Below are 16,166 nucleotides of genomic sequence, written 5' to 3' on the forward strand. Positions count from 1 at the left end.
ACAGTGCAGTATAGTATTATGTAAACAGACCTTTAAAACAACATTTCATCTCTTTCAAAGGGAATGACCTTAGCAAGATGACCTTAAAATAAAATTCTCCCCTAAACTGCAGTACTATTAAAGACAAGCTCTGTTTTCAATGCATATAAAGAATGCAGAATAGAACCCTGTGACTGAAACAGACTGTAGTTGAAAGACCTGGTACTAAGGCCAGGATTAACTAGAGAATCAAAACATCAACTGCTTGTATAAACTGTAATTTTAGCAAGACAATACAAAGAGGTGGAAAAAAGAAAAAAAAAAAAAAAAAAAAGAAAAAAAAGGAGGGAAAAGGTCTCTCTTGCTAGCTGTGCTACCAAATGTGCCCAAAGCTCATAAGCCTAAGTTTCTTTTGGATTCTGAACAGCAGCATCAAATGATAGGGGATATATCATGTGTTTGAAAAAAGGGAAATTTAAGGCGATGAAGATATATTTAAAGATTCATAACATCGTTTGTAGAATCATAAAATGGATCAGAAGGAACCTTGAGGTTCATCTAGTTCCAACCCCCTTGCCATGACATAGAACATTTAATTTTAAATGCATGGGGTTTTTTCTGAATTTGACTCAAGTTTCATATTCTGACTTCGCAGGTCATTGAGGAGTTAAAATACAATGCAGCAAACTCTACCTGGTACTTAAGCAATGGCTATTAAACATGCTTATCATTTAACACACCAAATCCCACCTGTAATCAAAGTGCTGCGCTTTCAGCAGGGAAGGCTGTTGTTTTACCCACTGTCTAATTCCATATTTGGCCATGGTGGTGAATCTAACCAAACACACTTCAGTTTCAGTTTGATCTGAGAGCTTCATTTCCTCCTCTGTCCTCGATGGGTTTAATGCACTATTAGTAGAGGCAGTAGCAACACGGACTTTTCATTTCAGGCACAAGCATAGGATGCAACACACACTGCTGTATCACGATGCCAGCAAACGCTCCCGTATTCTTATCTCTAAGCATATGCAACCACATCGGTATTTTAAGCACTTCTGTCAATGCAAGGACAGCTCTGAAAGCTTTCTGGCGTCCATGAACACCCCGAAATACTATTTCGTACACCACTGTTACTTCTGTGTTTTATTTCTCCTTTCGCTCGGGGGAGGCGGGGGTAGTGTGGGGAGGTGCAGGGCACACTGGTGAGAATGCCCCGATCAAGAAAACGCCATGAGCAGCGGTTCTGCTTCCTACTTCCCATCAGAATCATGATAGCTTTGGAACTACAGACGCCGTAAGGCTCCTTCAGTGGTGCCACACACGGCGAGTGTACACCTGGTGCGCACACAAGTGGTCCCGGCCCCCGGTGTCAGTGAGACGCGCAACAGCGCCGAGAAAGCGAGGGAGCTCCTCTCACCGCTGTCGTTCAAGACACCTATTCCTAATTAACCTGAGACGATTTTCAAGCGGACCACGGAGGCAGCAAGCCTACGAAGCCTCTCGTTTTCCCCTGGCAAGCAGCTCCCGCTGGACGCGGCTCGGCCGGGAGGCCCCGCGGCCCCGTCCCGGACTGCCGCCCGGGTACTCACCGCTCGGAAAGGGCTCCATCTTCCTCCCGGAGTCCGCTCTCAGCGGAGGCGCTGCCACAGCTCTTCACTCCTCCTCCTCCTGCCGCCGCATGCTCCCAGGACGGGCTCGGTCCGTGCCCACCGCCAGCACCGCCCCGCCGGGGCCGCAGCGGTACAGCCCGCGGCTCCCTCCCTGCTCGGCAGCTTTTCCAGGAGAGGAGCTCCTGCCAGCCACCCCCAGCCGCCGCCTCAGCGCCCGCTTCCTCCTCGCCCCTGGCTGGGCCCCGCGGCACCGCCTCCTCCCGCACGGGCCCGCCTCACGCCGGGGGTGCCGGGGCGGGCTCCGGACACGGGGGAGCGGGAGCGCGGCGGCCCGTGGGCCGCTCCACCGAGCGCGGCGGCTCCGGGCCCGCTGCGCAGCGGCCGCGCAGGCCCCGGCCGTGTCGCCGGGCCGGCCTTGCCTGCATCTCGCTGCCGCGTGCCTTCCGCTGCAATTTAACCTTGCTTTTTATTTAAACAGTTAAAGAAATAATTCCCTTGTCATCCGGTGTTCTGCAGTGCAAGGCGCAAGAATCGAAAGGGGCAGCCGACTGCGTGAAATGTGGTCAAGTGATGCTGCAAAGAAAGACTGGATAGTGTTCCTGGAACCAAACACAGGAGATCAAAACAATGAGTTATACAAATCAGACCTGGTATTTGAAAGGGAGCCAGGCATCCATGGTGGATGTCACCATGTAATATGAAAGTGGTATAAGTGGCTACTGTGGGGAAAGTAGAGAAGTACAAACATCTTCAAGAACAAATTCAAGAACTAAAAGATGGTACAAATACTCTGTTTATAGGTTTTCCACTTGGTGCACATGGGAAGTGCCATTGTGGCAATTGTGAAGGCCCTGGGTCTCTCCAGCTTGAGGAGAGAGGGCTGCCCATGCTCTGTGGTTTTGGGGCACTTTTTATTTCTGTGAACATTGTGCACATGTTTGCTAGTAAAGTACATAGTATTGCATCATCTTAACCTATGCAATATTTAATATCCACATATCATCTTGTACTCCTGTGTTTATTATAATATGTATTAATACCTGTAATGAAGTATTGATAGGTGACAGTAACTCCTGCTGCCAACCCCTGTAACCCCAGAGGAACTGAGATATGGGAGACAAAAGCCTGTGATTATGGTTGAATATCAACAAAGAGCCAAGATTGAAGGCAAACACCATGAACCTAAAGCCACTGCAATCCTCTTGGCATTAGGGAGGGATTGTATGTAGAGATGACATAGGAATTATGGTGTGTGGTGTGTCACATACCATCAATTTGGGACAAAATTTTCCTGATGTTGATCAAGGTGGCCAGCTGTGTATACTTAACCTGAAAAAGGAACATACATAAATTATATGTGTTCAATACCTAGCCTCATTATTGACTTGTCTGCTCCCTGACAGCTACGTTTCTGCTATTATCTGATTGACTGGCTAACTTTTTTTCTTAACACTGGAGATTTTTAAACACTGATTTTTTGGGAAAGGAGAAAATGGAAATTGATTACTCCCAAATAATACAAATTTAATGCCCCATATTTATTTTAAAATAGAAAAATCTGAGATTAATTATTCTTCGAGTAAAGAAAGGGACAAGGGCCAGTAGTCCACAAAATCCCAGGCATTAGTACAACCCTGTAACTCCTCTCTGTGTTTCATAAACCTAGAAGAGCACTTTTTCACACATGATCATGTTTCACAGACTTCGTTATGGTGACAACGTTGTCGCACAATCTAGGTCAAAGTCATATTTCACGCTAAGTCTTTGGAGTTAAACACTGGCCCTAATGTTGGCACAGAGCTAAGTGAGTTTTAATAGCCATTTACATATTCTCAGACACCTCTTAACATATCACAACAGCCCATCCTCAAAAGAAAAACTTCTTTAAATTATTAAACTATCAAATCATTTCTTTTGATAGGATGACAGCTCTCCAGAGCTAATCCTGTCTGGCCTATATTTAAGTAAATTGAAGAAGCAATACCTATATTACTAACTTTGCTGGGCTTCTACACAGTGTCATGCAGAGACTACAGAAAAGCCTGAATGGTATTTTTGAGCACCTCGTCACTTGCTTTCACCATTCTTCATGTCTGCCAATCAAGAATCCTTAATTAATATAATACATCTTTGGGATGATAAAAAAAATAAGATAATGCTTCATTACATGTACAGAGATTTCCATATCCAGATTTTCATATTAACATCAAGTTTTAAGATAATACAATGGGAATTAGTCATACAGAATAAGTCAAGTATGGAGCTCATTTCACAGTAGCACTGTTTGTACTATAATAGAAGAATAAGGATTTCACTGTAGTTTTGTATAATGTCATTTAGAAAAAAATTGAATTAATTTGAAGGCCCGTCCTTGCTCATGTTGGTAAAAAGCTAGAGTTTTTACAATATTATTTTAAGAAGTGCTTAAAAGTTTCAGGTCCTTTCCACTATAAAGTAAATACAGTTTTTAGTTGTAGCTTATGAGTGATTTGTAGAAGTGAAGAATTTTAAATTTTTTCTTTCTTCAGATTATAAGTCAACTGTTACCACAATCTCTCTCTTTTTTCTTTCTTTTAAGATGCAGAATAAAACATTTCTGGGATTGCTCAAAGCCCTAAATAGATCTTTAGAGCAACTGCAATAACCTGTATTGTGCCTTAGTTTGGTTACATCCATTCAGAAATATCTTAATTGAGACTTTTTCATAGGTTAAAATATGTTTGCCAGCACCTTTTTTAACTTTGAAGACAAGCCATCTCTAAAGAATGCTTTAGATCTTCCAGCTTTTAGACACCTGGAAACATGACTCAGAGTGTCTTTTTCCAGTTTATTTTTCTTGTGAAAGGCACAGGGATTTTATGAACAGTACAAGTGTCAGTAGATATTTGGGTGCTTTTGACCCAGTGGAAAGTCTTCAATTGCTTTCAACCAGATCTACACCTAATTAACAGCTACACACAGTAAAGCTTTGTAGCTGAGAAGTTGCCAGGCCTCCAGGGGCTGGGAGGCAAGGGTTCATCAGTCTTGCTAAAACATGTCAGAAGTAGCCCAGACTCAGGTGTGGAACTGGTGAATCATTTGGCTGACAACCTTAAAATAACATGAAAAACTTGTCCCAACAAATACTCATGCCTAAAGCTTGAGCTGAGAGATAAGGAATAGGGAAGTTATTTTTATTCATTGACTGAAGTGGTTAATATTACTGATTAGTATATTAACTTCTTCCTGAATGTGAAGTTTTGTATTTAAAGCCAAAATTGTTTCTTTGGTGTGCACACTACTCTGAAAAAACCTGACAACCTTGTCCCCTGCCAGCAGGAATTACAGCCACTTGTAACCACTTTTTTGCACAGAGTTACTGTCCCAAGCAATCCATAGCACTGTGTTTGCAAAATAAATATCCTTATCTATATGCCTATCTGTTTGTACAGGTGTAACCAGTTAAATAATTAAAGTAAATAATTTTGTGAATGGTGGAGGTAAATGAGGCATGGTTGTTTTTGCCTTTCTTAACTCATTGCAGATTCTTGGTAGGAGAAGCATTGCTTCCACAGAAGTGTTGTTGCTGTCTGCAATACTTCCTAGATATATGTTCCTCTTTTTTTTAATTTTCTTTTTTTTTTAACAGTGTTGTTAAGTTCACACTGTTACCTTGCCTCTCGCCATGTCTCTTTCAGAAGCATTAAGACCACTGTGTATTTTCTTAGAATCCAGGAAGCTTTTATGCTCTCTGGCCTAGAGCAAGGATTTGACACAGTGCCTAGACCCACTTGCAGTCCCATTCTCAATAGTCAAGTAGAAATAAACATCTCTGGCACATGAGCCTTTGGGTAGATTACAATGCTACATTACAGATAAAAAACCCCAAGGTATTGCAAAGAACAGTCATAACAGGGTTAGAACACTGGAACATTTTATTGTTTTTTAGTCATTTTGCCATAAGTGCTTTTCTTGCTTTACTGATTTTGTTTAATCCATAAAAATAAATAGACTACTGTAAGAACTTTCAGGCCCTAAAATTAAACCAGTGCATTTTTCTCTTTCTCTTGGAATATTGCTCAATTCTTGGAATATCTCAATTCTAGAGACCTGCATCTAGTATTCAATTTCTTTAAAAAAGCATGCACTAGTTAGAAACTATCATGTATTATAAATATATCCGTCAGGTAGCACAGAAATAATTTGCCAGTGTTTGTGACTGGAATGCTATGGGGCATGATTCAAAAGTTGCTTTTTCCAGAGGAGAAATTAAGATACAGTTAAGTGTGATGATTTCGACAGATCTAACAACTTGCCAGTTTCCAAAACGGCAATGTCCTTTTCCCTGCTCAGTTCTTGCCTCATGTTTTATTGCTTACCTTACACTAACTATATTCCTTTGCGGGCTGATTTCAACTCTTCATTTGCCTAGTCTGGCAGAAAACTAGTTCACCAAAGTATGGATAATTTAATTTTGGGTCACAGAGTTTTATCAGAATCTGCAAAGTATCTGGATAACAATAGCAACATGAGGGCTCGTAAAGATGTGCCTAAGCAACCTCATCTCAGAATTCTCCTCTGCTTCCAGTAGTAAACTGTCTATGCCAGTCTGCCCCTAAGACTTCTGTTCTTCAGCTGATCCACAGATATTTGTCTCTCTTTCCAGTGATTCCATTCTCAGTTCAGCTCAGGATGCAGTCACTTCCTCTTATCCACCATAAATTGAAGCTATATAGCATTGAAAGCAGCCATTCTTAAATACTGAGAAGAAATGGTAGTAAATTAATTCACTAAGACAGAAGTTTTATAAAATAGGAAGTCTGCCCAGAATAAATCCACTGTGGGCATTTTAAAAGCACTTAGTATTGACAAGACTTTCTTTTTTTTTTTTTTAATCAATACTGAATGACATCAACAGTAGTAAAGCAGCAATGGTTATGGATTTTGAGAACTTCAATTACTGTGCTTAATGAATAAGATATAAACAGGATGCTTAATAAATAAGATACAAGCATAATTATCCCATATTTTAGAGCCGGAATAACACTGGAATTTAAGAAGTCATCTGTGCTCAAGGCTCATCTCCAAAGTACCCCATTAAGCAACTGAATAGTATTACTTTCTCCTTTTCAAACTGGAGGGCTGCTGAAGGGCTATGATCTGAAATTATCAGCCACTTATCAGATCCAATGAAAAACCAGCAGTATTTATTTCATGTATTTTTATTAATGTGTTTGTTATTCTTTGTCTAGAACTATGAAGTTAAGTGATGTGAATCAGCAAATATTGAATATGAGAAAAATGAGGCTGATGAACCATCCAAAGTAACTCCTCCTGATATGCTGAGTTCTGTGAACATGCCTGCCATGAAGTACTAAGCTGGTTGATGTGTTCTCAATCTTCCATAAAGCAGAAGTAAGCACAAAGTGTAGTGGAATGGTCAGTGTAACACACCCATATTGCTACATGTATTTCTCTGAAGTGTTCAGTGTTGACACCCCTAGTTTGATTCTATTTGCACAGGACAATGAGGGCAAAACCTCTTGCACCCATTAAAAAGATTATAAAAGAAAATTGTGCGAAAACAGCGTGACATACTTCTGTAGCAAAATAAAATTATGCTCTCTCATAGTCTTAAATTATTTAGTAAACTGTAGAGCTTTCACTTGCAAAAAAATGTAGCCTTCAGTCAGATAGCATATGTTAAAGGACAGAAAACATACCTTATGCTAAACAAAGTGCACATGCCAGTGGCATCTATTAAGCCACTGTACTCTAACTTAGAGCATCTCAAGACAATAAGAAAGCATAAAGTCTGGCCAGTGTGTTTGAGCTCTATTTCAAGTATATATTCAGAAACTAGAGTTCTTTCCACTTGCTTCTGGTGAATTTTTCAGTGGTGTATTTATTTCACTGAAAGTCTATCCGCATGTTGGCAGTGTTCCTTTAAAAGCAAATCTTTGAGAAAGGCAGGTAGCAAATTACTTGACAACACTGTGTTGAAGAGACATATCCTAGCTTCTGATCAAAAATTGTAATTACTTTACTAAGTTTTTTTATAAAAATTGAAAACACTTGTGGGTATTAGTACAATCCTTTTATTTTCTTTCTTTTAAGGAATAATGCTTAAATGGTAATGCTTTAATGCAAAATGCTAATGCTAATGCTTAAATCTTAATGCTTTTTAGCCCCTTTTTATTCCTGTTATCCATTCTAAGCAATAGGTTGAACTTAATGGGGCTTTTGTGCTGCTGCTTAATGCTTTTTATGTGCTATTGTGAGAAACTAGTTATAGAATTGTTGCTGATATTAAATTTCTAGTCTATGTCTGTTCTTTGAAAAGTCTCTGTTCATACATTTTGTCCACAATCACATTAAAAAATACTGATTTTGTGTGATTCTTATTAGAGTAGCAGTGTATTTACAAGATTTCTGCAAAGAAAGTAAATACAGTCTGAGTCACAAAATGGTGGCATGAATACTCATGGGTAAGAAATATAATCACAAACAGATATGTGAAATTTGCAGCTGATGGCAGATGGGAAAGATAGTTCTGGGTGGTGTAAAAAAACATTAATTTAAAATCAACTGACCATTTGGTCAGGTTAACTTTGACAATCCAAATAGCTGAAAAGCAACATCATTTACTGGACAGGTACCACTATCAGTTAGCAAAAATTGGTATGGATTAGAAATTCATAATCCTCCCACTTCTGGCTGCAAATGCAGGAAATAATTACCAGTAATGAAAGCACCATTAATGTACAAAACTGTTTCTGGGCACAAAACATAGTACTTAATAATTACATTTTATCTGGAATACCTTTCAAGTATTGACAAGCCCTTGAAATAAAAAAAAAAAACCAAGTAATTTTGTGGTTCAGCTTTCTTGAGGGGATTTATCTGAAGTTCTCGTGCTCCTAAAAAGGGGCTGGTGCTCCCTTTATTTTCTTGACACCTTTCACTGTAGTAGTTCCTTCAAGACTGAGTCATACAATAAAACAAGATATTGTCGCTGAGGAAAAAAAGAAAAACACAAGAAAGAAATAGAGCATAACTTGTTTAAAAATCAAATAATATTAAATGTCAGCCTAAAGACTCAGAGTTAACTAGTCCTCTCTACTTTTATTCATTTATGCAATACTTTAAATACATCAAATTTTGAAAACTTTTCAGCTAGATCCCCATTCTCAGGACTGTGTGTAACACTATAGTGTTAATGGGCTATACTGCTGATATGAATAGGTAGACTGATGTAGTTGTATTGGTCTTCAGTAGTTTTACAATTACAAAAGCTAATGATTTAACTCCATTATTTCCAGACTGATGACTAGCTTTCCCACAGACTAGTGTGAGAGAGTGAAAAAGTAGCTAGCTTTCCTGAAAAAGAAACCATGGAAATAAAACACAATACCTGCACAATATCAGTTCACACTCAGATGATTTCTATGCAAGTGTAGAATCATCACCACTATGATGCAATAACATGTCTCCGACATAGTTGCCAGCCAGAAAGAGGAGAAACAGAGCTCAGTGTTTCACAGCAATTTAAATTGTCGTGATTTTGTGAGCTAGGATACTCCATTGTACCAGGACATTTCCAACTCAGAGGAAGACAAGGCAAGGCAAGGCAAGGCAAGGCAAGGCAAGGCAAGGCAAGGCAATTATTCTCTAGAACAACTAACTGCAAGTATGCTTATGTAATTACTAGCCTGATGTTGCAATATCCTAGCTTGTTTTCCAAAACACCCACAGCATGTCTGCACTTATCGGCCCCTATCATAATTAAAATGCCATTCTTTCTATCTTAATCTCTCCACCCACTTCATTAACCTCAACAGTATAGGAAACCTAGGCAGAAAACCTAAGCTACAGTTCAGACACCTTGGACCAAACTCCTAAGAATGGTGTATGGAGAGCAGCTCGCTTGAAGCCTACCACTGAACTTTGTATACTAACCTTGAGTTGTCCAAAGTGACAGAGCAACAACAGTGACCAATAGTCTTAGGAAGGGCATATCTGTTGAAAATAAAATAGATGGTTGAGAATAACATTCTAGAGTCTTGCAATCCTATTTCTGAGGAATTCACGTGACTTGGACTGTGTGTGCAGTAGCCTGTTTGTACTCACTGTTCTGAGAAGTTTAGTACTCACCAGTGCTACCTTGGAGAAATATCAGTGTCTTCAAGGAAGAGAACTGTCTAGAGGCTATAAGAAGGCTTGTAAGACTGTGCTGTAGGTGAAACTTCCAGAGTACTTTTCATGTCTGGAGGGAATCTTGCAAAACTCTCCTGAATACCAGGAGATGCACCCAGTATTAGAACAGAATGATGCTTGATAGGATATCTCTCTGGAATGCAGAACATGCATTTTGGAACGCCAATGTTCTGTGAAGGGATATAATACTAGGAATATGCAATATAATCAGCACGTAACAATGTCGGTGTAATCCACTGAACATCCAACAACTACTTCGAATCACTTAGCTCTGATTCACAGCAGTATGTTTCAAGCATAGATAATGCTTTGCAACTGCCAAATGAGAAGACAAACAGCAAACAAAACCAGTCACATTAATATGAGAAGGCTACTAAAAGAAAAAAATCCCCATAGGCAGCAGACAAATGCCACTTCCATATTTAACAAAAAATTCTGTGAGATGAGTGTGTGCCTGAAGGACACTGGTATCTAATAATAGCATTGCCTCACACAATCTCTTTCTATGGCAAAGGTTTCTGGGCACACCCACGAGGAGAAATCTGAGCTGATCATAAACAAGAGAGGCTGGGCTGGGAAGCAGCAGGAGCATACTGCCTCCCCAAGACAGCCAGCTTTATGACACTAATGTGGCACCTGAGCTGCATTAAACACTTGGACTAAATTCCTCAGAAGACACTGGAGTCTTCTGCAAAGAAACTTTCTTGCATCCAGATCCCCCCTCAAGAGTCTTATAAATATAGGTGCTTAGGTTCTCACAAATCCAGGTGGAAAAGAAATCAAATAGAAAGACAAAAAGTTCTCGGGCACATGAAAGGTCTAAACTCTCTATGTAAGATGATGAGGTTTTACATACATACTCTTTATGTGTGGTGTTTTAGTTGATTTTACAAAGTGTGTATTTGTTAGACATTTAATATACTCAGCTTTATTAAATATTGCTTCAATTGCTGTCCTATATGCTCTAGAAAGTACCGTTCTACGAAAAATCAGGTGCCAAGCTAAAGAAAAGAACTTTTACTTCATTCAATTGAGATAAGATACCAGCAAGAAATTAGGTTTAAAAAATTAAAAAAAAAATCTCAAACCCATGAGGTTATACTGGCAAGGTGAGATGACATCACATCAGGGCTTTTTTATATCCACCTTTCAAATGCTGACCAATGAATAACAATCAGAAGTACAATTTTCTTAGAACAAATTTAAGGTGTCATCTGCCTGATAAGATTGAAATATTCCTACTTGCCTAACTACTTTTTAAATCCAGTTATTTGGTATATTTAATCTTATGGATATGTATTTAAGCTACAGAACAAATGTAGGCTGCAGCTTTTAAAAAATTGGAGGTACACTGATACATGTCTTGCCCATTTATGCTTTGAAATACTGAGAGTGATAAGGAACAAAATATTCGAGGAAAACTCAGGCACTTCCTAGAACCAGTTGAGAACTTTTAGACTACAGTATACAGTTTGGAAAAGTATTGCTTGCCAAACTGCAATTTTCGCCCGGAAATTGTTAGTGCTGTTAACAATAAAATGTTAGCTGGCAAAGCTTTGTCGTCAGCTGTGGAATTCCTAGATGGTTTTAAAGATAAATTAGTCTAATTAATTACTTGGCAGTTGCAGTAGTCTTCTAAAATGCAGGTGTCTTAGGATATGTCTAGATTGGATGTTTAACAGCCTGAAGAAGGCAATCATTGCCTGTACTGAATAAGAGGTACCAATGATTTGTTCTGTGCCCATTAGGCTTTATATCAGGGGACAGAGGAAGTTATCCTATCATGCAATATAGCACTTCCTGAATTTTGTAGTACTTTATAATAGTGATTAAATAACTCCTTCTAGGGCAGTTTTCTCAATAAGAAATTCACTTTGATTTTGATAAGAGCTTACAAGTCTAAAAATTGCATTTGGTTTTAAATCCTTTGGCCCAGTATGTGGCTCCTAAAAGTAGTCCATTTCCAGTGCTTAATAAATAAGTATAGGAAACAAAGGAATATGTACAAACACAACTTTTCAGCTTCCTTAAAACTTGTGTGAGACAGTGATTATTGATCATATGCATGTCTGTTTTGTGAACTATGTATGCTTTTCAAAGTAAAACCTGAACACAAACACTGTTACCAGAAGATTAAGTCTCTTCCTGTATAATTTCAACAGGGCTCCACATACTGCAGGAGTAGGAAACATTGGCTATGGCAATACATTTGGAGGACACTAGCTCATATCATACTGTATGGATGAAGGCTGAACTAACACAGACTTTGGGCTAAACTGCTACACTTGATTAGCTAAATTTCCAAACTCTACCTTATCTTCTTTTCTCTGATCATCCAGTCGTGCTCCAATACTCTAAGACATGAGTTTAATTGGATTAATTGTGGTGTTCTTTGCTTTCAGTTTGTTGGTTTGTCTAAACATCTAACTCACCCCCAGAATAATTAGTTCTAACAGAGTAACAGAGTAAAAAGCTGATTGAAATATGTGAATATGAATATAAATATTTTTCAACAAAAATTATAATGTTGGAACTGTGTCCTCACAGTGTTTGTCATAATTGAGTTTCTCTTAAATTTCCTTTTATGTACAGCAACATAATTCCTATTAAAAACACTTTTTTACCATGACAGCCAGTAAAAATGACTTGTTAGACAAAATGTTTGTAAAATTAATTTGTTTGTTACTATTAGAAGAATGGCTTTATATTAGTTTAATCTTCCTGTAAATTAAGTTAAAACTGTTGCTTTTATCTAGTTCTTTGTTCATTTCCCACAAGAATATATGGACTGAATGCATACATTTCATCTGCAGCTGCAGTAGATAATCACCCATATTTTCTATTTTATTTCTCTCTGCCTCTGTGGTAGAGACAGTTCATCAGTCCTGACAGCTATTTACATTATAAATAACATATATTTTTTAAAGTGTAAGAGAAAAAAAAGGAGAAAATACAGTATATTAAAACCTGATTTATGACAAAAAATAAAGCTAGAATCGCATTGAGAAGCAATTCCTAGTACTAAATCTGGCTAGAAGCTAACTCCTTAGCTATCTGGCTGTCCCAGAAGGCTGATGCAACTTGGATAACACTACACTGCTTGTCAGAGGTAGTCTAAAGAGAAGAGAAGCACCTACAGCTTCCTCAGAGTTTTGTTGCAGAGATGAGCACCATTATCAGAGCATTATCATGTTGACAGGATTTTAGAGATTTGACATCGTTTTAGAAACCTGTACTTGCAAGTGTATTTTTCCTTTGAAGGTTCAAAGAGCTGCAAATCACTTAAATCAGGTGAGAACACATGCCATTGAGAACTTCTTACTGAACAGTTCAAAGTACAGGCTGCTTGTTGGTACTAGTCATCTCCAGCATTTTTAACTCTGTTGAGCTGGAGAAATAAGAAGCATACAGTATTACAGTAGAACATCTGTCAGGAAGTAAAAAAAAAACTTTTTTAGTAAAATATAAGTGAATTTAGTTAGAACAAGTCTCACAGAGACCAGAGACACAAAGAATGAGAGAGACCCCTTTGTGAAGTCACAAAGTTCAGAACAGGCCACCCTCCTTACTAAACTCCTTATGAATCCTAGAGAAGGCTAAGTCCTGTCTTAGTATTGGGTTTATGTACAAGGAAATTACCCTATGCAATGTTAATAATAGTAATAGTAATAGTCATAGTCATAGTAGTAGTAATAATAATAATAATGATAAGTAGCTACATGGATTAGTAACATTTCATTACTATTAAATCAGCATTATTTCAATCACTTACCAAGGATCTGTCAAATGTACAGGATCTCTCCCCCTTGAGTAAGAAAGGCTATCCTAGTCTCAGGTAAGGAATTTCAAACCTCTTGAGGCTTCTGTGTTGAAAGGGGGAGTCACCTGGCATTCAGTTCAGCTGTAGTTCAGGGAGAGCTCAAATTGGGCCCATCCTGACAGTGATATTTACAGAGTGAAGTAGTTGGCTGCCAGTTGGTAATAAAGACAAGACAGGTGTCTTCATTTCAGCTGTACCATGTTGTTCTGTGCTTTAGGTTTCTTCCAGTTTTGGGTTTTGAAATCATCTCTGGAAATACTTTTATAAGGCATTTTCACTCCTTTACAGATGAACCAGGAGCTTAACAACATTAAAGTTCACCACAGGGCATGAGGCCTGTTGCTTCTTAGTCAGTCTGAGCAAAGGCATGGTGGGGGTCAAGTGTGTCTGTGACAACCATCTTACATAATATTTGCTGTGATTTTGTTTAATGCACTTTAATGTACTTGATATTTTCCTCTCATATTGACTTAGAGGTGAAGTATTATAAAAGTCCATGTTTGCATTCAGAAAATAGCTTGCAGTGAGAGGACTGTCTATGATTTTGGAGAGTTTTTCATGAAAATAATATGGGTTTTATAAAAACTAAAAAAAATACTCAGAATTTTAAATCCGCAATGTAAATATTCCACATGTGTATAACGAGATCATCTTTTTACTCATTATTAATCCTCCAATGAATTTACACTTAACTAATACAAAAGGCAGCCAGGTTTTCGTGTTAGAAGCTAATGATTCCAGTTCAAGTTAACAACTGAATGAACACTCATACTATATTTTTTCAAGCAGCTGGAAATCTGCCCAATGTACAAGACAGAGATGATTTCACTGGCTGTTTATCAGTCTGCCTTTCTGACAATCTGTCCTTCCTGAGCAAGCTAATTGTTAGCCAACTATGGCACTCACTGCTGCGCTGGGGTACCTCATATTAACACACAAGCTAAAGCCTCGCAGTGCATGAGATCACAGAGGCAAGAAACAATGTTCTGGTCCTTAAACAGAGTGGTGAAAAGAAGAAAATACCTGAGAAGACTTCATCACTCACCAAGGAGCAGAACTGCTACACTGTACCGTGTAACTGTACCAGCTGGCAGAATCAAGGAATAAGAAAGGTGGATGGAGGCATTTGCATTCCTATATTACATGGTAAGCAAAAGAACTCCAGATCAGAGGGATGTGCTACATTGGAAGTGGCCTTGTTTGATGTTGTTACAGCTGACAAGCAGAAAACTGTTATTAAATATTAACCAAAATATCAGTTCTTTGTACTGTAACCACTCCGGCACAGTTCCGTTTACCTTTTAACAGAAGGCCAGTTATTTCCTTGCCTAGCTGACCAGATGTTAATTTTTCTCTTTTCTCTTCTAAACTTCTTACTAATAGGCAATTTTCTACGTGCTTTGCCTTTTGTGATAATTTTTCCAGGCATCTGTTATCTAATTTACTAATTTACTAATGAGAAGGATAGCAATATGGTGAAATTCTATGTCCTTTACCTTAACAGAAAGATCCACCAGCCATAGGAAAAATGCTTAAGAGGAGAAATACAAGAAAGCATAACTTCTAAGATGCAGCTGCAGTTTACAGATACAGGGCTGAGGTAGCAGGTCTTGGTTCAACCCCAAAGAGTCACATGTGATGTCTGTGTAGTCTCTTTCCAGTCAAGTATTCCAAATAATTTGGAAAAGTTTTCCAGAACACTGGAAAGCAGGAAAGAAAAAAAAAAAATAATTGAAAGAGGGAAATTGCTAAAACATATTTGATAACAATATATGATGTTTTGATCTAATTGTAATTAAGACACATGCACAAAAACTTTCTCATTAGTTTCCTGCTAACATCCTTATGACTGTTTGAAAAGTAAGCTACCTAGTAGAAGGCCTTATTTTTCACAACTTCCAATCCACTTACTGAAAAAACTTTTTAATTTAAAAACGAATGAGGGGAAGGAGAGGGGAGTGAGGAGATGGGAAGAATGGGAGGTGAGGGGAGGGGAAGAGAGTGAGGGGAAGGGTGGAGATGCAGCACACCCAAAAACTGATCATATGCTAGAAGATATTGTAACCCAAAAAGCCTGTCATCAAGAAAGACAAAAGACAAGAGCTCATAATCAGTTTGGCAGAGATGAGTAGCTTGAGAATGGTCCAAGCAAACCTTCTTGAGACTGTGTGTCACCAAACCTGTAAGGCAGGAGATGTGAGAAAACTTGTATTGGTTTTGATTCAGTCAGTGCTCGTGCGCTGGGTTTGTGTGGCCAGGCTTTGGCACTGGGGCAGGTACAGTCACTTCTATGAGAAGCTGCTGGAAGTTTCCCCTGTGTCTGGCAGATCCAATGCCATATGTCTCCAAGACAGACCAGACCCACTGCTGGCCAAGGCTGTGCCAATAACAAATGGTGGTAATGCTGCTGTGATAATGTATTTAAGAAGGAAAAAAAGTTATTGTGCAGGTGTAATTGTGGACAGGGAAGAGAGGGGTGAGAATATGTGAGAGGAATGAGAATATGTGAGAGGAGCCATTCAGAAGGTACCAAAGCCAGTGGAGAGGTAAGGGTAGAGAAT

The 16,166-nt window shown here is 38.8% G+C and overlaps 1 protein-coding gene across 2 annotated transcripts in view; it reads right to left on the reverse strand.

Moving 5' to 3' along the window:
• Window positions 1-1,845, reverse strand: part of LNPEP (leucyl and cystinyl aminopeptidase) — a 55,468-nt gene extending 53,623 nt beyond the window's left edge. Inside the window, exon 1 of one of the 2 annotated variants that reach the window (XM_056513859.1) lies at window positions 1,569-1,845. In XM_056513859.1, the coding sequence (XP_056369834.1) occupies window positions 1,569-1,587 (19 nt within the window). In that variant the 5' untranslated portion in view covers window positions 1,588-1,845. The remainder of the gene's footprint in view (window positions 1-1,568) is intronic. The other variant, XM_056513860.1, reaches the window with a different exon arrangement.
• Between the last annotated feature and the right edge of the window lie 14,321 nt (window positions 1,846-16,166).

Source organism: Oenanthe melanoleuca, chromosome Z (genome assembly GCF_029582105.1).
Source record: "Oenanthe melanoleuca isolate GR-GAL-2019-014 chromosome Z, OMel1.0, whole genome shotgun sequence".
NCBI classification, from domain to species: domain Eukaryota; kingdom Metazoa; phylum Chordata; class Aves; order Passeriformes; family Muscicapidae; genus Oenanthe; species Oenanthe melanoleuca.